The 26,940-nt window shown below is 44.6% G+C and overlaps 1 protein-coding gene across 1 annotated transcript in view; it reads right to left on the reverse strand.

The window, feature by feature from the left end:
- MGAT4B (alpha-1,3-mannosyl-glycoprotein 4-beta-N-acetylglucosaminyltransferase B) overlaps positions 1-26,940 on the reverse strand; it is a 345,980-nt gene that overhangs the window by 97,503 nt on the left and 221,537 nt on the right. Inside the window, exons 5-8 of the mRNA XM_066590582.1 lie at positions 25,544-25,590; positions 16,632-16,745; positions 13,960-14,035; positions 9,016-9,130 (exon numbers count right to left, since the gene is read on the reverse strand). Coding sequence (XP_066446679.1) covers positions 9,016-9,130; positions 13,960-14,035; positions 16,632-16,745; positions 25,544-25,590 — 352 coding nt within the window. The remainder of the gene's footprint in view (positions 1-9,015; positions 9,131-13,959; positions 14,036-16,631; positions 16,746-25,543; positions 25,591-26,940) is intronic.

The following is a 26,940-nucleotide window of genomic DNA, read 5'->3' on the forward strand; positions in this document are numbered from 1 at the left end:
TCCACAGCCTACAAGTTTGCACGATCTATAGGCTTAGTTACAGCAAATGTGAAGCGATATGCTGCAGGATACCATACAGAACCCATATACCTCCATGCCCGCCGGTATCACATCTTGTATCCAAGCTAGAGGATATAAATTTTTGATGAATTGCCACAAAAAAATGTATGAAAAAGGGGGCGGAACTTACACAAAATCCAGTGTTCCTGGGATGTTTTGTGGATGTTCCCTGTTGGATGGAGGGGGAATTGGGGGGCTTAAAATGCCCATCAAATGAGCTTTCAATGTTGGGAGATATGAAATGCTTTATTGACGAATCTTCCAGAATGGACACACTGGGAGATTAAGCTTTAGTTCACTGGTCTTCTCTAAAAGACTGTTACCCTCCATCGCGGTCTTTTATATTACATATTAGGACTCTACAGGACAGTGACGTTCTGGGAAATGGAGATTTCAGGTTCCTAAAGTCTCATGGCTTCGGCCAACATCTCAAACTGCTTTTTCTTTTCAATATTTTGCAGAATTTTATTATTCTGTATATTCTTTCTTCTTAAGATGTTACAAATTGTAGAAATGCCTGCAGAAACCACTCCACCTGCTTAATTCAAGAGAAGCTTCAAATGTACCAATTTGCATTTATATCTAGTTTTATCGAGTAATATGATTGAGTTGTTCAGCTCAGAGGGATGATTGTTATTTTCCACACAACAATGGGATATTCCTGCATTCCTAGTTACATTAGGAAGGGGGCGGAAATACTCAACAAGAATAAAACCCACAGAAAATCACAGATTTACATTTTGACACTTTCAGCCTCTGAAATCCTTCCTGAAGATTAGAGGAGAACATTACGCTATAAGTTACTGTACATTTACAGGCAGCTCCATGGCTACATGTTACAATACATTATTGAATAGAGGCATGGGTTTTGTGTAATACGATCAAACAGAAGGGCAGTCAGCCAATGACTTGTAGAAGAGTTGCTAATAACGTCCATTCGTATGTATATACAGCGTCAGGAGTCTACGGGAGACATAGTTCTCACTTTGGGGTAAGATATTTAACTGTAGGTTCCAGCCCAGGCATCCCCTGAAAGACACTGCAGACATCCAAATGCTGTACATCGCAAATGGCAAAGATGTTTTAGTATAGAGTTTGATGAAAATGGGAATAAAAAGTGATTTTTCCTTTTTTGATTATGGCATTCTTCAATTACCAGGATCTGTCTGCAGTGGAAAGGAAAACACAGAAGCGAACTTTCCTTATTAACCCTTTCCAATCCACTGTCGGACGTCTGAAGACATGATTTAAGGCTGTACAGCTCCGATGTTGCAAGACATCCGCCGGGGTTCTCTTATTGTATATTGCCAGCCTCTCTGCTGTCGGAGCCTATCCAATGTGTCACCTCATGCAGTACTGGCTTCAGCCAGCAGATAGCGCCGTTGTACCAGAATACAAATTGGATTGGAAAGGGTTAATGTACTTGCTGAGTTCATTGAGGTTTATTGCCAAGAAATGTACAACCTAATATAAATATATTATACTTCGCCAAGGTAAAGAATCTGTTGTGTGGGTGCGTGTCACGCCAACGATAGCTTTGCATGCAAGGATGAAGGTGCAAGAATGGAAGCATTGTCGGGAAAAAAACAACTTTAAGTGCTTTCTGTGTGAGCACTGGAGAACCGAATAACTCCCATCACACCCTTCCAAGGTTATCGGCTGACAGCTAGAGATCTAAGCAGTCCGTTTTTGACAGGTTACCGTCAGATTTTTAAACCAAAAATATATTGGCCAACCCGTTTAAGCAAAACATCTAAACTGTATCTTCTGGAATCTGTTCAACCAAACAGAGTAGTAACAATGATCTTTGGACACATATGGCCTCTGGCACATCTTACTCCGTTCATGGACTAGTAGGCCATTTACACGCAACCATTACCACTCAAAATTCATTCAAACGAGCCGTTGTGCCCTATTTATTCACTTGTCGTTCACGGAGTTTCAGCCTGCATGAAAATAGTCACTAGTTCGTTCGCTCTCCTGAAAAACAAGTCAGAGACGCTAAGGAGGACCAATTATCTCTCCGAATAGGTCTAATTTAGTAAATATTTGTATTCCCTATAATTTAACATTTTTTAAGTATTAATTCTTAACACTATTGCATTGTGCAACTTTCTCACTTCTAATCACAGCTGTGCATAGAGTCCAGTTTTGTTTGGTCCATAAGATATTACTCTGGTGTGATAGCTAGAATGCTTTATATGGAGGCGGACTCATCGACCACTCTCCTATTACTAAGAGAGGCAGGCAGGCTTGCTTAGCTTTAGCCAATGTGGTCTGACTACGGTACCACCTGCAATACACATGGCTCAAAATGACGCATTGGCTTAGTGCATTTGGACCGCCTGCTCCCGTATTTTAATTGCCTTTTGCACCTTTGCAAACCTGTAATAAAGATTTATTATTTTATTTTCATTTTGTGTAGGTATGACAAATCTATGTACTAAAAAGTGAAAGTGGAATTCCTCCTTTCACTATGCGAGCTGGCATAGTGACCTCTAGAACAGCAGAGCTACAGGGTCCTAAAACACCCTGATCAGCTCTGCCAGTGACTAATGTCACTGCAGGGGATGTTTTCCCTGTAACTGAGGGCTCCTATGGATGCCCCAGCTACAGTGGGAAAATGTCAAATAAAAAAAAAACAAAAACATGACTGCCCCCCAGAGCTCTTATGTGAGATCATGGGGGACATAGATGGTAAAAAGAATAATTACATAAATAAATTACAAAAAATTACAGAATAAAACAACAATATATACATGAGAAAGAAAATAACCCAAAGCAGACGCCAACCAAAACTGTCGCCGTATGCGCCCTGTGATCCAAAACCATACACATTATATATCAGATCATCCGAAACAAATAGAGGAACCCGTTCCCATACTTTATTTTAGCGTAAATATACTGATTTAAAAAAAATATATAAATTTTTTTAAAAATCATTGTTTTAAGCTTTTTACCCCCAATAAAACTGAAAAAAAGTCAGTGAAGAAGATATTTTAAAAAATCGCCCTATATGTCACGGGAAAAAAAATTCAGCAAAAATAATTTTGGTAGCTGAAGGTAAAAAAATAGGGCAATAAAACTATCACATGGGTAAAATTCCTAAAAAGTGTCTGGTCGTTAAGGGGTTAAACACAGAAAAAAAGGAACATAACAGACTTTGGCCGCTCTCACAAGTACATTTTTTACAGCGTTTAGCGCAATGTTTGAATCACCCGCTTAAAACGCTGTAAAATTCCTCCACTGAGTTCAATGGGGCTTCTTAGACGAGCGTCTGAGTGCGGGGTCTCTGATGGCACACTTTATAAACGCTGTCTGTTCCATTTTAGTGCGTTTCAGCGATTTTTAACGCATCTCTTCACCCATTGCAATGATGGGATGCATTTTAAACTGCTGTTGAACGAGTTTGAAAACGCCACTCGTGAACGCGGTAAAATGTGGAGTATTACAAATGCCTATGTGAGTGCGGCCTAAATATGTCTTACAGTTCGGGTGCTGGCGGCGCAGGGAGCTGCGGGGGAGAGCGGAGCGGAACGGAGGGGGGATCTCTCTCTCCCTCCCGCTCCCTCTTGCTGACAGCCGCTACTCACCGCTCCCCCGCTGCCAGCACCCGAACCTTTAGTCTCGAGCAATTGCCTTTACCGAGTATACTCGCTCATCTCTAAAATTCTGCCATTAGTTTTCTGGATTTCATATTTACGGCGTTCAGTGTGCAAAATAAACAATATGATACCATTATTTTCTAGGTCCGCACGATTCCATCAATACCAAGTTTATACGGTTTTATGTTTTGCCATTTTTCTAAATTAAAAAACACATTTTTATTTTTTTTATTAGTCTTTAAGATTTTCATTTATGTCACCGCATTCCAAGAGCCATGACATTTTTTATTTTTCCATCTACAGGGCTCTATACACACTAGCTTCATTTATCCATTTTTTGGGAACATATAACATTTTGATTACTTTTTTTTAGATTTTTTTTCTAGAGGCAAGGTTAACAAAATTTGCGATTCTGGCGTGTTTTTAATTTTTTTTATTTTTAACAGCATTCACCGTGTTAAATAATTTTTCTGCAGACCAGTACGATTATGTTGATACCATACTAACTTTTTTCTTTGGGTCATTACTAGAGATGAGCGAACGTACTCGTCCGAGCTTGATACTCGTTCGAGTATTCGCGTGTTTGAGATGCTCGTTACTCGTGACGAGTACCACGCGATGTTCGAGTTACTTTCACTTTCATCTCTGAGACGTTAGCGCGCTTTTCTGGCCAATAGAAAGACAGGGAAGGCATTACAACTTCCCCCTGCGACGTTCAAGCCCTATACCACCCCCCTGCAGTGAGTGGCTGGCGAGATCTGATGTCACCCGAGTATATAAATCAGCCCCTCCCACGGCTCGCCACAGATGCATTCTGACAGAGATCAGGGAAAGTGCTGCTGGTGCCGGAGCTGCTATAGGGAGAGCATTAGGAGTGATTTTAGGCTTCAAGAACCCCAACGGTCCTTCTTAGGGCCACATCTAACCGTGTGCAGTAGTGTGGAGACTGCTTTTTGCAGTGTTGCACATTTTATTTTTTTTGTATATCGGCCGTGCAGAGCATTGCGCCCTGCAGTAATTATACATAGTCCAGGGCCAGTAGTGGTGAGGCAGGGACAGAAGACATATTTATTGAATATAGGCAGTGGGCCTTTCCAAAAACATTTGGGAAAAAAAAATCTATTTGGGCTGCCTGTGACTGTCCTCAGTGTACTGGGTCTCTGCTGGGGGTAGTTGTCCTCCTAATTCATACGCAGCCAGCTAAGTGTTACAGCAGGCTTGCGCAAAATTATTTCCTGGCTCTGTGTTGGCTGTTACATCACCGCTGTATTGCAGTCCACAGTGCAACAGTCTGCAGTTATTTTACATTGTCAAATTGATCAGCCTAGAGATGCTGCCGTATAGGCTTGTGGAAACGGAGGCTTTCAAAAGCATGATGGAGGCGGCGGCCCCGCGCTACTCGGTTCCCAGTCGCCACTACTTTTCCCGATGTGCCGTCCCAGCCCTGCACGACCACGTCTCCCGCAACATTGTACGCGCCCTCACCAACGCGGTTACTGCCACGGTCCACTTAACAACAGACACGTGGACAAGCACAGGCGGGCAGGGCCACTACATCTCCCTGACGGCACATTGGGTGAATTTAGTGGAGGCTGGGACAGAGTCAGAGCCTGGGACCGCTCACGTCCTACCCACCCCAGAATTGCGGGCCCCAGCTCGGTGCTGGTATCTGCGGCGGTGTATGCTTCCTCCACTAAACCACCCTCCTCCTCCTCCTCCTCCTCCTCAACCTCTGTCTCGCAATCAAGATGTGTCAGCAGCAGCATGTCGCCAGCAGTCGGTGTCGCGCGGCGTGGCAGCACAGCGGTGGGCAAGCGTCAGCAGGCCGTGCTGAAACTACTCAGCTTAGGAGAGAAGAGGCACACGGCCCACGAACTGCTGCAGGGTCTGACAGAGCAGACCGACCGCTGGCTTGCGCCGCTGAGCCTCCAACCGGGCATGGTCGTGTGTGACAACGGCCGTAACCTGGTGGCGGCTCTGCAGCTCGGCAGCCTCACGCACGTGCCATGCCTGGCCCACATGTTTAATTTGGTGGTTCAGCGGTTTCTGAAAAGCTACCCACGCTTGTCAGACCAGCTTGGAAAGGTGCGCCGGCTCTGCGCACATTTCCGCAAGTCCCACACGGACGCTGCCACCCTGCGCACCCTGCAACATCGGTTTAATCTGCCAGTGCACCGACTGCTGTGCGACGTGCCCACACGGTGGAACTCTACGCTCCACATGTTGGCCAGGCTCTATGAGCAGCGTAGAGCTATAGTGGAATACCAACTCCAACATGGGCGGCGCAGTGGGAGTCAGCCTCCTCAATTCTTTACAGAAGAGTGGGCCTGGTTGGCAGACATCTGCCAGGTCCTTGGAAACTTTGAGGAGTCTACCCAGATGGTGAGCGGGGATGCTGCAATCATTAGCGTCACCATTCCTCTGCTATGCCTCTTGAGAAGTTCCCTGCAAAGCATAAAGGCAGACGTTTTGCACTCGGAAACGGAGGCGTGGGAAGACAGTATGTCGCTGGATAGTCAGAGCACCCTCATGTCTATATCTCAGCGCGTTGAGGAGGAGGAGGAGGAGGGGGGGGAGGAGCATGAGGAGGAGGGGGAAAACACAGCTTGGCCCACTGCTGAGGGTACACATGCTGCTTGCCTGTCATCCAGCGTGTATGGCCGGAGGAGGAGGATCCTGAAAGTGATCTTCTTAGTGAGGACAGCCATGTGTTGCGTACAGGTACCCTGGCACACATGGCTGACTTCATGTTAGGATGCCTTTCTCGTGACCCTCGCGTTACACGCATTCTGGCCACTACGGATTACTGGGTGTACACACTGCTCGACCCACGGTATACGGAGAACCTTTCCACTCTCATTCCCGAAGAGGAAAGGGGTTCCAGAATGATGCTATACCACATGGCGCTGGTGGACAAACTGATGGTAAACTTCCCATCCGACAGCGCTAGTGGCCGAAGGCGCAGTTCCGAGGGCCAGGTAGCAGTCAAGGCTGAGTTGGCGGGAGCACTGTAAAAGGATGGTGAGGGAGTACGTAGCCGTTCGCACGACCGTCCTCGGTGACGCCTCTGCCCCCTACAACTACTGGGTGTCGAAGCTGGACACGTGGCCTGAACTCGCGCTGTATGCCCTGGAGGTGCTTGCTTGTCCTGCGGCTAGCGTCTTGTCAGAGAGGGTGTTTAGTGCGGCTGGGGGAATCATCACGGATAAGCGTACCCGCCTGTCAACCGACAGGCTTACACTCATCAAGATGAACAAAGCCTGGATTTCCCCAGACTTCTCTTCTTCACCAGCGGACAGCAGCGATACCTAAGCAATACGTAGGCTGCACCCGCGGATGGAAGCATTGTTCTCTATCACCATCAAAAACGTGGACCTTTTAGCTTCATCAATCTGTGTATAATATTCATCCTCCTCCTCCTGCTCCTCCTCCTGAAACCTGACGTAATCACGCTGAACGGGCAATTTTTCTTAGGCCCAGAAGGCTCAGTCATATAATTTTTGTAAACAATTTTTATACGTTTCAATGCTCATTAAAGCGTTGAAACTTGCACCTGAACCAATTTTTTATTTTAACTGGGCTGCCTCCAGGCCTAGTTACCAATTAAGCCACATTAACCAATTCACCAATTTTTTGGGACCCTCGCCTACAGTGTAATCCAATTAATTTTTTGCCCACCTGCATTACAGCTGACGTTACATCAGCTGTGCTGGGTACTGCAATGGGATATATTTATGTACCGCCGGTGGGTTCCAGGGAGCCACCCATGCTGTCGGTCCACACGGAGTTGTAACTACATGTGTAAGCTTCTAAAGAAACCCAGTCTGACTGGGGCATGCAGTGTGGGCCGAAGCCCACCTGCATTTAACATGACATTACCTCAGCTGTGATGGGCAATGCTATGGGATATATTTATGTGCCGCCGGTGGCTTCCTGGCACCCACCCATGCTGTCGGTCCACAGGGACTTCACAATAGGGAGTTGTACCTGCCTGTGTCTATCAATTAAAAAGCCCGGTCAGGTTGGGGCATGCAGTGTGGGCCGAAGCCCACCTGCATTTAATCGGACGTTACCTCAGCTGTGATGGGCACTGCAATGGGATACATTAATGTACAGCCGGTGGGTTCCAGGGAGCCACCCATGCTGTGGGTGCACACGGAATTCCCATTGCGGAGTTGTACCTGCCTGTGACTATTTATAAAAAAACGCAGTCTGACTGGGGCATGCAGACACCTTGGCAGAATGAATAGTGTGTGGCACATAGGTTCCCCATTGCTATGCCCACGTGTGCAGCTCCTGATGGCGGTGGCACAGGATTATATTTCTCATTGCTTCTGTACAGCATTGTGGGCTATCGCCCCGCCCCTTTTAAAGAGGGTCGCTGCCTAGCCGTGCCAACCCTCTGCAGTGTGTGCCTGCGGTTCCTCCTCATGGCAGACGCACTTCTAAATAGACATGAGGGTGGTGTGGCATGAGTGCAGCTGAAGGCTGCGCAGGGACACTTTGGTGTGCACTGTGGACACTGCGTCGTGCGGGGGGGTTGGGCAGCATGTAACCCAGGAGAAGTGGCAGCGGAGTGTCATGCAGGCAGTGATTGTGCTTTGTTGGAGGTAGTGTGGTGCTTAGCTAAGGTATCCATTGCTAATGAGGGCTTTTCAGAAGTAAAAGTTGTTGGGGGGGGGCCACTCTTGCCGCTATTGTGGCTTAATAGTGGGACCTGGGAACTTGAGATGCAGCCCAACATGTAGCCCCTCGCCTGCCCTATCCGTTTCTGTGTCGTTCCCATCACTTTCTTGAATTGCCCCGATTTTCACAAATGGAAACCTTAGCGAGCATCGGCGATATACAAAAATGCTCGGGTCGCCCATTGACTTCAATGGGGTTCGTTACTCGAAACGAACCCTCGAGCATCGCGATAATTTCGTCCCAAGTATTGAGCACCCGAGCATTTTGGTGTTCGCTCATCTCTAGTCATTACATAATGCAGTGATACCAGTTTTTTTGATTATTTTTTCTCTTCATTACTACTTTTTTTATACTTTAACATTTTGTTTTTAATTTTTTAAATATCACCATAGGACACTGTAGCTGGCAGACCCAGAGGCCACATTGAAGTTTCTGGATGTCATAGCAACCCATTGGGACCCAGCTGTGAAAAGGCGATTGCTTCAGAGTAAAGCCCATTAACGGCGGCCATCAAAAGATGTATAAGCGGTCATTAAGGGTTTAACCATAGAGACTGCCAATATTTTGGGGAATGCACAATATTATATGGAAACATCTAAACTTTCATCATTTATAAGGAAAGCAGTAACAGTTGCACTGGAGAAATAAACTGCGGAAAGTTTACCAATGAAGCCAAGTTGAGAGAATTCGAGAATCATCCACTCCTCAGAGGGCTGCTGAAGGGCAAAGTTCTTCATTGTACTGAGATAGTTGGGTTTGGCCACAATATCATCCTCCAGCTGCCAAGATGGAAAGAAAAAGTGCAATGATCAGCATCAATACAACATTAATCATGCTCAGTCCTTGCACCAGTCATCATTAGAGATGAGCGAGCGTACTCGGAAAAGCACTACTCGCTCGAGTAATTTGCTTTATCCAAGTATCGCTGTGCTCGTCCCTGAAGATTCGGGTGCCGGCACGGAGCGGGGAGCTGCAGGGGAGAGCGGGGAGGAACGGAGGTAAGATCTTTCTCTCCCTCTCTCCCGCCCGCTCTCCCCTGCTCCCCGCTGTGACTCACCTGTCAGCCGCAGCGGCACCCGAATCTTCAGGGACGAGCACAGCGATACTCGGATAAAGCAAATTACTCGAGCGAGTAGTGCTTTTCCGAGTACGCTCGCTCATCTCTAGTCATCATACTTCAGTGGAAGCCACTTGTTATGATCTGACCCATAAGGTTTGAGTTAAAAGCTCTGCAGAAAATCAGTGGAAAGCGATGAACACAAAATGAAGAAAAAACACAAGACAGACTAAATCCTATGACACAAGCAGAGTCCACATGTTTGCGTCCGTAATACAGCTGTCTGTCCTAGCCTGACCGCCAGTTTCCTGACTCAAACTCAGCAGACCCGCGGTGAGGCCAGGACACTCGTCCGTGTTAAGAACACATAAATGCAGCTACAATATGCTCATGTGTCACCTGCCTAAAAAATCCATTAAGCGTTGATGAAGTATATAAGCAAGTTATTAATGTTTACATTAATTTGTAACTTTTTTTGTTTTTTTCGCAACAGCGATCCCTTGTGATCGCTGGTCTTTTCCCCTCTCCTGCTATTTTCATTACTAATGACTGGCAGATGCCTTTTTACACAAGTGGATATACTGCCGATAAACTAATAATTAGGTCATCCTAAAAGACCCAATCAACGACAAACAAGCGAATTATATTCGATTGTTCACTTGCTGCATGTTTAAATTGGACAACTGGAAATTTTCGTCTAGTGTTACAGCTGGGGATTTAAAATCCCCGCCTGCTGAAAGGGCTGCATCTGATTGGCTGAGCGCTCAGCTAATTACAGACAGCGCTCAATGAACAACTGAGTGCTGTCTGTAATTGGCTGAGTGCTGTAACCAATCATAGGCAGCACTCAGCTGTCCTTCAATGAATGGCTGAGCGCTGCCTGTGATTGGCTGAGCGCTCAGCCAATTTGACGCAGCCCTTTCAGCAGGTGGGGATTTTAAATCCCCGCCTGCTGAAAGAACTTCATTACAGTGACGGGACCCAAGCGGCTTGACGCACCTGAGCCCCGGCAGCAGCAGAGAGGTAAGTATAGATATTTTTTATTTTTCACTACAATTAGGGATGATTTTCAGGGAAGTGCTTATATTTAAAGCCCATCCCCGAAAATCACTGCGGGGGGTGCCAGCTTATACTCGAGTCACTAAGTTTTCCCAGTTTTTGTGGTAAACTTAGGTGCCTCGGCTTATATTCAGGTCGGCTTATACTCGAATATATATGGTAGTTTTGCTCCTGGAAAACCCCGTAAAAGGGCCCTTTGACACACAAAAGATAAACAGCTGAACAGATTGCTGACTAAACAATGAGCAACCCTTTAGTGTTTGAATGATATTTGCTTATATGCAGAGAAAAACTACTTGTTCCATAAATTCACTCTTACAAGAGATTCTTGATCTGCCAAATGTGATTGTTCTCAGTAAGAGAAACCAAGTAATCTTCTGGATAAGATACCTTTTAATGGCTAACAAAAAGACAGGATGTTATAGCGAGCTTTCGAACCTACAGGCTTGAGGAAGAACCACTAAGTAGGTTCGAAAGCTCGCTATGATATCATGTCTTTTAGGCCTCATGTCCACGGGGTTCAAATCTGCAGTGTTTCTCCCGCACGCGAATCCGCGCCTCAGGGATGCATTGGACACCCGCAGGTAGTTAAATACCGGATCCGCGTGCGGGAAAAAATCCGGACATGCTCCATTTTAGTGCGGGTCTCCCGCAGGCTTCTATTGAAGCCTATGGAAGCCGTCCGGATCCGCGGGAGACCCGTACTAGAATTAAAACTCACCTGTTCCAGACGATGCAGTTCTTCCCGGCCGGATCTTCTTTCTTCGGCCCGGTGAATGCGCGCGGCACGCTACCGGTCTGCCGAGCACATCCGCCGGGCCGAAGAAAGAAGATCCGGCCACAAAGAAGGGAAGAACCGCATCGTCCGGAGCAGATGAGTTTATTCTTCTTTTTAGGCCTCATGTCCGCGGGGCAGGAGGGACCCACTACAGATTCTACATGAAGAATCTGCGGCGGGCCTGATTTTCCCCGTGGACATGAGGCCTTAATTAGCCATCAAAAAGTATCATCTCTACAAGATTACTTGGTTTCTCTTACGGAGAAGTGTCACCTTTTGCTCTACTCGCTAACACGGTACCAAACCTTTTTCTGTTTGAGCTGCCAAGAGACCATGCCTTGTCTGGAAACATCTGAATGAGGTCTGTTTACACCGCATAATTATTCACCAAAAATCATTTTTATATTAGTATAAAACGTGATAATTGGCAATGAGCGAATTATCATTTGTGGCTTGATCAATGCGCATGTTTACAATGAATAATAATATTTTGAAAGATAATTTTCAAGTGTAATGTAATTAAAAAGTTTAATGGTTGGAGATGCAGGCAGTACTATTCTTTCCGTCAAAAGCGACAGGAACTCCAATGGTATGCCCAACTGCAAGTGTGAACTGAGCCTTAAAGGGGTTGTCCCGCGAAACAAAGTTGGGGTTATACACTTCTGTATGGCCATATTTATGCACTTTGTAATGTACATTGTGCATTAATTATGAGCCATACAGAAGTTATTCACTTACCTGCTCCGTTGCTAGCGTCCCCGTCTCCATGGTGCCGTCTAATTTTCAGCGTCTAATCGCCCGATTAGACGCGCTTGCGCAGTCCGGTCTTCTCCCTTCTGAATGGGGCCGCTCGTGCCAGAGAGCTGCTCCTCGTAGCTCCACCCCGTCACGTGTGCCGATTCCAGCCAATCAGGAGGCTGGAATCGGCAATGGACCGCACAGAAGACCTGCGGTCCACCGAGGGTGAAGATCCCAGCGGCCATCTTCGCAAGGTAAGTAAGAAGTCACCGGAGCGCGGGGATTCGGGTAAGTACTATCCGTTTTTTTTTTTTAAACCCCTGCATCGGGTTTGTCTCGCGCCGAACTATATTGAAAAAAAAAACAAAAAACGTTTCAGCGCGGGACAACCCCTTTAAATGGTCGTTGCACCTTGAGACAATTAATGCTAATATAATAGCCAGAGCCACCTAACTAAAAAGTATATTATTTACTTAAAGTGATGTGTGCTGAAAAATTACTGTAAAGTGCTGGTCATCAGGGGTCTTGTCTCCTCAGAGTTTGCAATGGACTGTTAATGCTGGGACAATCCCATCTCTGGTAACAGAGATGCTGAGACGGAACACAGGAAGTTGCTGGTGGGTCTTGGTGTCTTCAGGCAAGTAGAGAGCTTGAAGCAAAGAATTGCTAGCAGGCTGCAGTTGATAATGATGACAATCCAGCTGGCAGGCAACGGGAAGAGGGGGCGAGGGGGATTACATTAGGAGACAGGCCGTGTGTATATGTGAACAATGGCTCCTAATGTAATTCCCCTCTCCCCTTTGCCAGCCACCCAGGTCATCAACATTATTAACTGAATTAGGCTATGGGAGAGGGGCACGCTGGCTTTGCACGCTCTCCGTTCTATCAAAACGCATACGGTCAAGACAGATGAAGGGCAGTTTGTACAGATGGGTGACTTTTCATTGGTGGGAAGTAGTAAGGGAGCAGAAGTCCAGCAAGAGTTGTGCTGGCAAGACTGAAAAGTGTGACAGTAGTAACATAAGCTCCCCAGCATGAACAAAATTCAGAGGGGTGAAATAAGTACATAACACTGAAAACCAACAGAAACCCCTCCTGAGTGAGTGTAATAGCCAATCATGATGTTTACTGCAATTGTTAGTCAAAGTGCTGCTATACTTGAAAAAAAAAAAAAAAATCAAAAAGAATAATAAAAAAAAAATCTTTATTTATATAGCGCCAACATATGCCGCAGCGCTTACAAAACAGTGGAGAACAGATACAAAGAAAAACAAAGATACAAAGAAAAGCAACGATACAAAAACCACAGTTGCATAGTAATCAACTGATAGAAACAGTAGGGGTGAGGGTCCTGCTCCAACAAGCTTACAGACTACAAATAATGGGGTGATGCAGAAGGTAAAGGGGGTGGAGATGGGCACGGTATGCCGAGGTGGAGAATGGGGTGCTATATACATAGACAATGGTCAGACTAAAGCCATAAAGTGGCTGAATCGGCATGACTGCAGGGGGCGGTTGATGGTGGCTAGCAAGGATAGCAGTCTGTAGGACAGGAAGCATGTTATCAGGCAGAGTACAGAAGAGTTTGGTTTAGGGGATTTGGTATGCCTCCCTGAAGAAGTGCTTTTTTAGAGCACGCCTGAAGTTTTGTGAGTGAGGGATTGCCCGGATAGTTTTCGGTAGCGCGTTCCAGAGGACTGGTGCTGCTCTGGAGAAGTCTTGGAGGCTGAAGACATGTAATTTGAAAAGGACTGCCAACACTTTTGCATAAAACTGTACATACCTGACGTAAATGGTTAATATAATGTGTTTTTTTTTCACAACCGCAGGCATTAAAAAAACAAAACAAAACTAGTTTACAAAAATATACGAATTTATGCTATGCAGATTTTTGGCGCTAATTTATTTTGTTCTAAATTTACAAATTTTTTTGCTTCTGTTCCTTCTTGCCAGAGCCAAACCCTGTGTCCACGTACCTGCACATAGTAAGTGCCCTTTGACTGGGCATACATCATTAAGAAACAATAATCCAGATTTTGTTTCGTTCTCCACCTGCAAAACAAACAGTGATTTACATTAATGTTCAAGTGGGAAGTTTGGTGTGTAAGATAATTACTTTGATGGATATTTCCGCTCTGCTGACTATTACAGCTTCTATATTTAGCGTCTGGAACGAGCATCTAACGATTATGTTATTTACTTCTAATTAATCAGAGCGCGTCGCAGGTTGCGCAGGACTCCTGCAGCGCTGGCAGGACCCGCAAGTCACTGGCTTGTGAGCAATAAAGTGAACGCCACAAACTGGAGAAATCACCGAGGATGTGCGGCAGCAATGCCAAACTGATTACAAAACGCATCTTCTAGTTGCCGTGAAGAGACCTGCCAAGCACTTAATGGAAAAGTAGACAGCAACACAAAACACTGGATTAGAAGCACATATACTTGGAGAATTGGGCTTCTAGTCGCACACAAAAATGTTACTGCACAATGGAAAAAGCAGCAAATAGACCCAAATTTACATATAAAAATAAGTTTAAAGGATTTGTCCAGAAGTAGAAAAAAACATGGCTGCGTTCTTCCGAATACGGGGCCGCAGCTGTCCGTCGGTTGTAGCTGGCACTGCTGCTCTGAAGAACTCAAGAAATCAAAACATTAGGATTGCTGCAAATTTGGGTAGAAAATTGGCAGATCAAGATCACTGTGCAAAAATATAACGGCACTGAAATTTGAAGAGTTAGGAGAATCAGATGAAAAAATGGTGATGGCACATTTAGCGTCAGGCATTTGCCCCAAAAGTAACAATTTATGTCTAGAAATACATTAAAAGGTATTGCTCAACTAGGAAAATTCCTTTCTTTCTCTTACGAAATTCCTTGACAATGAGACGATATTCGGGTCTGTCTCCGCGAACCGTTGGCGAACCGTTGTTATAGCCAGGGGAAGTTGTCAGAGCATCCACAAGGCTACTACTGCCCCCTAAAGTCAAGGGTAACTATAAGATGAAATACGTGTTCACACCACATTCTTCAGAGAAAATATACTGAATTAGTAATTATTAGGACATTATAGTACCAGTGTTTCTGGAGGCGCAATGCACCACACAGCCGTGCTACATGCACGTCACACACACAGCTCTGCTACATGACGTCACACACATAGCACTGCTACATGCACATCTCACACAGCACTGCTACATACATTGTTCATCCCATACAACAGGGATGAGAAGCAGCACAGCAGTAGAGATGAAGGACCTCTGATGACGTCACTGTCATGCACCGCCTCATATCACATGACTGTGACGCTCATCCCGAGTGAATGACTTACATGCTCCACCTCTAATCACATGACAGTGACGTCATCAAAGGTCCTACATCGCCAGTGAGGGCGTTACATGCCCCACCCCTTATCACATGATGGGGATGTCATCAACGGTCCTACCTCCTTGTGCAGATTACGGGTGGACTACAAACCCCCTGCAGCCTCAGTTGCTATGGAATACTAACAAACACCTAGCCATGTGCGTACAGGACCTGTGATGATGTTACTGTCATGTGATCAGGAGCGGAGCATGTAACTCCCTCACTGGGGATGAAGGACCTTTGATGACATCACCATCATGTGATCAGGGGCGGAGCATGTAAGTCACTCACAAACAAACTCACTCACTCACGCAAGGACAAACAGGTCGTTGTTAGTAGTTTTATAATACAATACTCCTTTAAGGGTGCATTCACAAGTCATTGATTTACTGTGGATTTTGGTGCAGATCTCCAACTACCAACAAATATTGTCATAGAGGTGGAACAACTGATAAGGTGCGGATTTTGACTAGGAATCAGCTGGGTATCCACAGCCGATTTCAGCATATACAGCACTCCCCTCACCTTGGAACACATCATGGTGGTAGCGCACCCAGTCACCCGGCAGCCACTAGTGAGCAGCATCACCATCCTGAAACCCTAGCACCATGACACTCGGGATTTAATCGCTGACGCCAGGGGCGGTGATGCCGTAGCCTCTCATTGGCTGCAGTGGTCACATGTTATCCAGTGACACCATCTTCAATAAATCCTGGGAAAACAGTGGGGCTGCAGTAATGGATCATGGCGGCGTTGGATGGGTAAGTACAGCGGATTAAGTTTAGCAGAACTGCTGTTATAGGGGAATGTTGTCTGATAATCGGACAACCCCTTTAGGCAAGCCAGCCAAAAATGACAAAAGAAAATAGTGTATAACGGAGACTTATATAGTGTATCGTCTATCCACTTTACTATTAAATACACCTAATTAAAGGAAAAAGCACACAACGGGCATTAGTGCTCCAGTCACAAGACAAACGTCCATTAGTAACCCGTTATCAGCAGCGAGTCAGGGACATTACATTCTTTGATTGTGAGCTTAATACTGGAATAAAGAACAAAGTCATTTGTAATCTTCATGTGACAAAGTGTTTTTGTGACTTCTGCGCGGCTCCGGAGCTGAATTTAGAGGTCAGGGTTACTTAATATGCTTCACGGTACAAAACTGGAGCCAAAATTATCATTATCTTTCATTCCTCTATGCCTGCTGTGTGGGAAAGATTAACTTAACATTCAATCATGGGAATAGGCATTTAGGAAAAAAATATACAGGAGTTTTAAGTTACCTCACGCGTTCTCTGGGGTCTCCGAAAGATTCTCGTAGCCGTGAGAAATCTGGGTAAAAATGGGGTGATGGAGATATAACTTCTAGAAGGCCTGACTGGATTTCATTCGGGAACCTAAAAGACAAGAAATACCAATATACAAACATCAGTGCATTTCTATATATATTATCTTGTTAAATACTTTGCCAATCAAACAAGCCGATCCCATTTGGGAGTGGCCGGCGAGGCCCCGCCCCGTGACTCCGAGTCCAAACTAGCCAATCCCATTTGGGAGTGGCCAGTGAGGCCCCGCCCTGTGAATCCGAGTCCAAACAAGCCACTCCCATTTGGGTGTGGCCAGCAAGGCCCCGCCCCATGACTCTGGGTCCATTTCTTGGACGGTTTTCAGAGTATGCTTTTTTTCTGAAATGCCACAACGTATCAGAATAAGACAGAGACCTGCACAGTAAATGCCTGTCCTGGGGTCATGCGGCCCCGTGGCTCAGACATTTTGGATTAACGCATTCTGAAGTTGATTTTTTATTTATTTTTTTTAACAGTCTAACAATAACTTTTGCTGTTCTCTTCGGTAGAACATTCGGTCATTTCTTATAGGACCAAAATAGAAGCACTATCTTTTTGATTATTTTTTGTAATAAACAGAAAAAGGAGACAAAAGTGAAAAAAGCGCAACTTTTCTCAGTACTTCAATGCAGTTTGTATAACCATTTAAATGTACCCAATAACATAATCCTCTAATTCTCCTAAGTATTATGATAAATAGGACAGTACTGTGGCTCAGTGATTAGCATAGGGGTTCCGAGTTCAAGTCTGAACAAGGACAACACCTGCATGGTGTTTGTATGTTCTCCCCATGTTTGCATGGGTTACCTCCCACACTCCAAAAATATGCTAATAGGTGAATTTAGATTGTGAGCCTCAATGGGAACAAGACCATATGATGTACAGCACTGCAGAATATGTATGCAGGAGTAAAAGAAATAAATATGTACACGGCACTTGATGGATGTTCGTGGCCAATGTCTCAGTCACACAGGCGAATGCCCACCATGTTCACAGGGTGTCTATGTAAATTTCTCGTGGGTGCGCACTTTTCTGATGTACATGTTGCATCCGTATTCACTGCGTTTTTCATGCACCAAAAAAAAAAAAAAAGTCAATGGAAGCCGTCCGTCTTGCGGCCCTTCACCAATCATCATTATGGAAAGGCCACAGGATCTGCGTCCTCGCCTAGCGATGGTGCGGTCACATCCATACTGCGTTTTTGCGCCAGCCGGAACATTCGCAGTGCAAAAGAAAAATCATCTGAACAGGTACGCAGGGCTTACCAGCAGGGCACGGGTCGGATTCCACTGCGGGACCCCACATGCGGAATCTGACCCAGTTGTGGCATTCGAGCTTAGTAAAATGCAAAAATGCTGCCAAATGTAAGAAACACAATTATTTCACTTCCTTGTCACATTACTATAATCAACTTATGACCACAACTGCCCAGTCCGGAGAAGTAACCAGCCATCAAACTGCCAACTTAAATATATAGATATATGTTGAATGGGAAACATTTGGACAAGTTGTTCCCACTAGGGCTTTTGTTCATTTAAGGTGGAGGGAACGAACTTCTACCAGTAAAGGTTTGTTAACACAGATATTTATACATTTTTTCTAGGACAACCCCCAGATTTTTTGACTATGTTACGGATGCTTAAGGCTGACACCGGTGAGATTGACAGAAATCACTTCGCTAAAACATACCGTGAATTCACATGCGGCAAATGTGGCGCAGAAACTATACTTAAAACGGCGCTTACCCCCCCCCCCCCCCCCCCATGCACACACCGCAGAGACAACCTGTTCAGGTGTTTGGAATGGACTTCTCAGAATCCGGAGCACACAGTGTTGCCATTATCTTTGAAGATTTTGTTCTTCTCTCAGACTGTTGATGACCGAAAACCGAGGAACCACTAAATTATATAGTTGTGACATGTATTTTTGTGAAAAGTCATGTTAAAATAAAAAACAATATTTCCCCTTCTGCCGCTCGATCTGTGCTATGTATTTTCCATTGCGGCTTTGTTTGTCTCCATCAAGGCTGCCAAACGTACATACGCAGATTGAGAGAATAGGAATTATGTTGTATAAAGCAATCAGAGTTTGGGTTTAATGGGCCATGAACAATTGGCAGGTCACCTATGACATGCAAAGTGGTCACCCAAAATTAATTTTCAAAAAAAGCATGATTTTCTCAGATGCAGCAAAAATAGAAAACATCAAGGAACCGTAAAATCATGCAAACATGACGTACTTCTATGGTTGCCAATTACCGAAATTACTTCTGCGCTCGGCCTAACTCTGCAGTGAGTATGGTGTTTAAGAAAAGGGCCCCCTAGATCAGGCCTGCACAATACATACGGCCCACGGGCCACAAGCGGCCTGGCAGAGGATTTCTGGCATCCTGCAGACTGTGGCATGATATCATAGTCGGCGGCACAGTCATGGCACGCTGGACGCTACTAGCCGTAAAATTCACTGAGTAAAGGACCTTCAGTGAACGAGAGTCATGTGACGGGTCGTGCAGCGAGGGGATAGCGGGCGTCCACTGCATGACTTGAACATTGAGTTGAACACACAGCCGACTCTTGCTATCCCCTCTGGCTAGTCACATGACTCATTTAATTCAGGGAAGGTCCTTTAAGCCCCGGAAGCGGCGGTGCAAGCATCAGCGGCAACAGAATCCTTTATTCCATTGATTACCTACATCTAACGGTAAGAAAACCTATAGAAAAGCTATAGAATATATAAGTTTTTAGTGGCTGACTTTGTAAAAAGTAACGATTACTGATAGATTTCTTCTACTTACAAAGTGAGCCGCTAAAAACTTATCTGTGGTGCCAAGAGGTTTGCCGATTTTAATTTTGGCCTCTACCTACTGCGAAGTTGTGCAGACCTGCTCTAGATCCATCCAACCTGAACAGTAAACCACCCATATTCAGCTGTGCCATTCCGGATAAGTCAGCGGCATCAAACCAGATCGGGAGAAGGGAAGAGTTCTAAAGATACACAATTAGGTTAGTCGTGGGAACGGTTACGAACAACATTCACATGCGGTACCCTGAACCGAACGCAGGATCCACTTCAACATTAATAAATGAATAGGACTCTAAGGAATTCGCAGCATTACAAAGCTTAGGTTACTTTAGCAATCCTATAACGAACTATTACATGCAAATTATATGTAGACAAATTGGTCATCTTTTACGGTCCTATACGATGCTGGACAATTAAAAGGGGGCTTGGATGAAAACCCGAATGACTAAATGAAAAAAGGTCATTTAGAAAATCCACAACAAATAAAACTAAAGTAGGTCCCATGTTGGTAACTCATCGGGCCTTGGGCAACAGAGTCACTGTGGACCTCGGTCTAGCGTACCCTCACCTTGAAAAGCATGCTTACCCGGATTGCCATCTACCTAGGTTTGCCTGGTGGAGATGCCAGTACTGAAATAATCCTTGCTTAGTCTTATACACTTCACCTGCTGCCTCTTACACAGTCAGTGGCTTAACCATAGTAATATGCTTGCACACAGCCAATGGTTCTAGGCAGCATTACTGCAAATATCTCGCTGATTACGCTCCCCTCCTACTGGGACTAGTTGTTGAGATTCCATCAAAAATAGGTGTCCTTCCAGTCTGTTGGATTGTTTCAATGTTGCAAAATACCAGCAAATTCTTGGAGAAAACCTGCTGCATTATTCAAGAGAACTGTGACTTCAGAAAAGACTTTCTTATCAAGAAGACGATAAGGAGAAACCGTTTAAGATATCTGTCCTAGGACCAGAGATCGAGGAGGTGTATATTGCCTGCAGCTGTTTTTCTCTGCCACTCCTCTGATCCATCAGTTTTCAGGTCACATCTTCATGCTACCTAATGCCCGCAATGCACTGGTAGTGATAGACTACCAATACTGTCTGATGGGCAAGAGTTGCTCACATGAACAGAGACTTGTTATTTGTACAGCGCCATCAGGTAACGTTTTTTTTTTATTAGCCCCCCCCCCCCCCCCCTCAGGTTACTCGTTCTATCAACCAACATGGGACCTATCTAATCAGGTAAGTCGTCGGGCCTTGGGAAACAGAGTCACCGTGGACCTGAGGCCAAGTCAACCTCGAGTCGGCTACCTGAACCACACGGGAATTGAACTCGCAACCTTCAGCACTGCATACTGCTGTGACACACGAGGCTTAAGAAGTGCAGAGTGTGCATTAGATACTTAGAAAATCGCTGTAGCCATCTTGGACATCTGAAAATGGGATTTGGAATTGGCAGATTGGAGAGTCGGCAGAGAAGAGGACTGCAGGTAATAAATCCCTCACTTGTACCAGGACAGACTTTTGCCCCAAAACTGGAGTTTTGCTTCAATATCCTGATGTACCCGCGACATGGTCCAGACCAATATCCAATTGAAAAAAATAAAATAAACTATTACATCCCTGTCCCGGTTCCCTTCCAAAGAACTTGAATAGTTTTGCAATGAAAAAAAGAGTATAAATTAGTGTCCAAATGTTCAAAGCTCTTGGAAACCAGACCAATCTGACTATAAGACCTAGGTCCACTGTGACTCAATACTGCCTCACAATAAAAGACAGGCTACGTCCCGGGGGCACGGATGCCTCTTATATAAGCACTGTGGCTCTGCCTGCAATAATGTTGGCATATTATAATGCAGTTGTGAGGAAGACAAAAGAAAGAAGACTGTCCAAGTAGATGTATAGCCCATCAATCATTCTGACTTGCTGATATTTTTTTTTTAGCACTAGAAAAGCAATTTTTCTATATTTTTTATAGTGAATTTAACCATTTTGACCAAAACAAAGACTTTAAACAGTTTAAAAAAATAAATAAAAAATTACACAAAACCTACCGGTGTGCAGCCGGGGCTACCTATGGGGTCAGAGTAAAGCGCCCGCTGACTGATGCCTTGTCCATCACAACAGAAATCAAAGAGAAATCAATGCAGTGGGAACAAGGTACATTCTTCGCTAACTTCTGGTAATTTCAGCAGCCGGCACTACACAATGAACCCATTACAAGAAGCCCATTATCCTCTGATAACCATCCATTATGTGTCGTGTTGGCAGGAACTGGCCGTCACATCACATGCTGCATTTTCGGCTCTCTAAAAGGGGCCTTAGGCAGAAGGAGAGTCCCTTTTTCACTTATGTTTGAGTTTCAAGAGGGCTTTCAGGCTTTATATTTTACAGACGAGGGATTTATCCTGATTGCAAAGTGCAGAAGCAATGCCCGACTCGGATGCCATGCAGCAGCTTCCACAAAGCCGGCTCCCATTTACCTTTTGTGCATCCATTTATATACCAGAACTTATTTATATTCACTAGATTTGCAGATTGTCGGCATTAAAGGGGTTCTCACACAAACCCTTTTAGGAGAATAGAATACAGTCGGCCACATCACTAAAAATGTGTTTAACCCCTTAAGGACGCGTCCCTTCTTTTTTTCCATTTTTGGTTTTTCCTGCCCCATTTTAACTCTTTTATTTATCCATCTCCACCGCTGCATGAGGGCTTGTTTTTTGCGGAACGAGTTATATTTTTAATGATGCTATTTAATGTACTGAAAACGTTTTAAAAATTTTAAGTAAAGTGCAGTGAAATGGGGAAAAAAATGAAACTTCGCCATTTTTGAGTGCGTCTTGTTTCTACGGTGTACGCACTGCAACAAGACATGATAACTTTATTCTATGGGCGATCTCCCTCCATACATGCCCTGAACGTGCAAGACGCAACTGTTCGTCCTGCAGCGTTAAAGGTTTAACACCCAATCTTTTAGAATTGTTCTATGTGTTTCTTACCCCTTTCCCTGCTCAGTTGCTGGGTTGTGGCCAGGCAGCACCAATGTGATCCTCTTCACATGGTTAATCTCCAAATAGTACATAACACTCCTAATTAAACCTCACCCAAAGAAGCTGGAGCTTTCTTATTTATAGTCCCATCACCATCAGGAGGCGTTTCCTTACTACACCAGTGCAGAGAAGAGGAATAAAAAAAACTGCACATTTGTGCCCATCACTGGGGTCTAATAGTTGAACTGAAAGCTATCTATTTTTAGGCCATTTATATTACAATATCTCTTGACGTTGCAGGTTCTCTTCCTTCTAAGGTAAAATTGTTGCTGCTTTAACAAAGAAAGAGAACTATAGTCATGTACAAATGTCAAGCTGACAAATGACAAGAAAGAGTATACCCAGAATTAAAGGAGTTGCCGAGAGTAGACAAAATTGGAGAAAAGGCCTGATGTGAACTGTGGGGGATCCAACAGGTGAGTGATGCTTATTTTGTTATTTTCACAATTCCCTGAATTTTCCCCAATGTTGTCTGATATCAGACAACCACTTTACCATTTACCACCTATCCATCGGCGATAGGTGATAAATGGAAAAGAGACACACCAGACAGTCCTTCTCCTGACCGGTGGGGTCCCAACAATGGGATTCCCTGTGATAAGGTCATCTATTCTGTGGATAGGTGATAAATTTCAAGCCTGCAGGCTCACCTGCAAGCTCAATCTCTAATTGTCAGTTTTCCCTGAACTACACTCCTGTTAAGTCGCCCATAAACTGCACAAAGAGGAGGATATCCTGCTCCTCTATCACTCTGTAGTATACCCTAAAAATTAGTTGCAGTACGGAGGACATTATATAGAACTACTGAGCAGTGCAGCTGCAAATCCAGCATTAGGGGTGAGATAAAACAAAAACTTACTACAAGCTGCAGCCGAGTCTATGTGTCTCTCTGCCTCTCTCTCTGCAACACCTTCTTCCCTCACTTTTGAAGGGCCTCTCTGGCAAAAGCACATTTTTCCATCCCTGCAGCCCTCACAAGATTGTCACACTCTGGAGGTTTCCTTGGTATATTGCAGTTTCTTCCATGCAGTGCAGTCTCCTGTCTGATGCTAATCTGGCATCTTCTTGATTCTGTTTCCCTTTTCTGTGCTATCAATCCCATGATGCACTAGCACAGCTTTACATGATCAGCAAGAGGCTGTACCATCCCTGCGTTGCAGGCAAAAAAGTTATCTTCTTCTAAATAAGCTACATACCATAAGTATATAGCCTGGAGGATAAGAGGTGCTCTCCTCTGTTACAACTGTGTGTTACAACAGAAGCCTCTGATCACCTGTGAGGGTGATCAATGAGTGGAACAGGTTGCCACGGGAGGTTGTTAGTTCTCCTTCAATGGAAGTGTTCAAACAAAGGCTGGACAAATATCTGTCTGGGGTGAGTTAGTGAATCCTGCACTGAGCAGGGGGTTGGACCCGATGACCCTGGAGGTCCCTTCCAACTCTACCGTTCTATGATTCATCATCAGTAACTCTGATAAGAGTGGTGGTCTCCCTATCCCCCTCCCTCCCGTATGAAAAGAATTAATGCTAAAGTACATTACAGAGATTATACTGACTGCAAAAGTGATTAGTTTGAGAATACATTAACCCAAGCAAATCTGAGCAGGTCAAAACTGAACACATAACCAACCTGAAAAGGACGCCAGGAGCTTCAAATAGAAATGCATAGCTAAAAAGGTAACAAGGGCTGACTTATAGACGTATACTTAGGGGCTGGTACAATGAATTAGAAAAAAAATTCACTGGAGTGGCCCTTTAATAAAAGCTGATCTCTCTATGGACCCAAAACTGGCCTCATCTCTGCTCACGTATACAGATTTTATCTGTGTATTTGGAATGAGTGATTAGTATAGGAGGGAGAAGGCAGGATTCTGTTGAGTGTCGAAAGGGGCATTTTTCTGTAACAATATAGAAGTCAAAATCTGTGACTCTTTAAAGAGAGCACTTTAAGGCAGAGCTATAATGGTGACACATTGCATCTACATTTGATCTAATGGAACGATTGGAAGAATTAGAAAGTCATAAAACAAAGCTTCTTTTCTTATGTCGGTCCTTGGAAAGGGGATGTAATGGCATAAAACAAGCTAATGAGGCTGACTGGTTTACAAAACCCATTTTCGAATACCCTAATAGAACACTTTGAATTACAAATGCAGAATCTCCATCAATAAGCTACAAAGTGTCTCTCTATCTGGAAGACCCGGTCTGCCCATGCATTACAATGGCGGTCCACCGACTGTAATGGGTGCTGGGAAATACTTCTGGTTCGACCCTGTGGTAGCGCCGAAAGAAAGTTTAACACTTGATAAAAAGTTACAGATCACTGGAGGACCCACCAGCAGTAGCTAATTTTGGGGGACCTTTTAAAAAAAACAAAAACTACAACCCTTACCGGCTACTTTGAGCAAGCCGGTAAGAGTTTTGTGCTACTCCATATCTTGAAACCCTTGTGGTCAAGCATGACGTGGCACAGCTTTTCCTTTATCTTCAGCTCCTTTCATCCACGTTCTGTTTCAGAACTTGTTCTTCTCTATCCATTATTGTTTTTCCCTAGTGCAGATATTCAATTCACCACCTGCCAAGGAGGTTTATTGCCAAAGATTATATGGTTACCTCTTCCCAATAGGATTCCTCTAGTAAAATGTTTTATGAAGCAGGTCCAAATTCTTTCATCCAATCCATTCAGAAGTCTTTTACCTCTAGATTGTTAAAAGCAGTGCACAAAATGCTTAAATTAAAAGGATGGAGCCGCGCCAAGATTCCCCATAAACATTCCCAAAAGCTGTACTTACATTTCAAGGGCATTGTAAAGAAATAGCTATGCTCATAAGGATGTGAAAAGATGGTTCACCCCATTCATAGGCTCAGGTCTCTGCAGACTATACATCCTTGTCATTAGATTTTGAATTCTGGTTTTGTGGCGAAATGTGTATTCATATAAAACAGAAATCAATGCAACTATAGAGACGAACATCCAAAAAGAAGAGAGAACTTACTGGCTTTTTATGTTGTCAGCCACTGTGGTCGCATACTGTGCATCCGACTGCAAAAGAAAGAACATATTCATACATTTGCATTAAAAAAAAAAAACATCACTTGGTATTGAATGTTGTTAATGTATATCTTATGTATAAGCCAACCACAAAGAGTCCTGCTACTGGGATCTGGAACCACAGTACTGTACTCTGTGAAGGAACCTTCTAGCAAGTGGGTGATTTTACCTATTCACGTAAGCTTGCACAACACTCATCCACAGTTTGGGAACAAGACTTTTATTAAAGGGGTAGTTTCACTTCTAGCCGTTTTCAGACAGCTCCGCGAATTGCACAGTGGCCAAGGTTGGTACTGCAGGCTGAATCTTATTGAAGTGAATGGGACTCAGCCTGAGGTCACAGCCGGGGCCAGTGTGCAATGTATGGAGTGGTCTGAAAACAGCTAGAATTGGGACAACCCCTTTTAATTCTTGAAGGTAAAAGATAAAGTCCCCTGGTGCAAGCATTGAGTCATGTTCGCTCCTTGGGTGACGTCACAACGTGACGGTTTCTTGGCAGACTGTTTTTGCGGGGTAGTTTGTCATTGCCTTTCCCGTTATCTTTTTATCCCCCAGCAACTTGGGAACTCATTTTACTGACCTCCAGTTGAGTCAACCTTAAGTCGGCTACCTGAACCAAGCGGGGATTGAACCCACAACCTTCAGGTCATGAGCGAGAGCTTAGGATTGCATTTCTGCTTCCCTAACATGAGTCTCTGGAAGAGTAAGGTCCAATCCTCTCACTTTGATAAAAAAGGATGGATCGGTTAATTGCAAAAAGATTCTCCAGTATGTGCGTTCTAATGCCGGCTTCTTTATACCACAGCTGCCCTGCTGCCTGCTCCTTTTTCTGAGATGAATATCGTATCAAGTCGTTGGTACCAGAATAATACAATTTTATTATATACTCAATTAGTGAATTCCAGAAGACATGTTTAAAAATAAAGCAGAGACCAACGAAATAACAAAATTGTATAGCGCCAACTTATTCCACATCGCTTTCAGGTAATTTTATTTATTACCCCCCACCAAGCTGGGTACTCATTTTACCGATCTCGGACGGCTGAGTCAACCTTACAGTCACATCAGGGCTTCCCTTTTTTGACTCTTTGGGACAAACAAGCAGTGGGTCATTTCCTAGGGGTGTCGGAGAAGATGCTTATCATCATCCCCACAAATAACATTTGACAACAGGCTGGTCAACTGGCGAGCCTTCTCACGGTAAGTGGCATCACTAGACCCAGCCGGAGGCCCACGCGTTGTCAGGGCACCCCTTCACTGGGGCAGAACCTTCAACGCCCATCAAACCAACGAATACAAAAAGTGGACAGATTTCACGAGCGCGCAATAAAGAAGGCTCTG

The sequence above is a fragment of the Eleutherodactylus coqui genome, chromosome 2 (genome assembly GCF_035609145.1).
Source record: "Eleutherodactylus coqui strain aEleCoq1 chromosome 2, aEleCoq1.hap1, whole genome shotgun sequence".
NCBI lineage: Eukaryota > Metazoa > Chordata > Amphibia > Anura > Eleutherodactylidae > Eleutherodactylus > Eleutherodactylus coqui.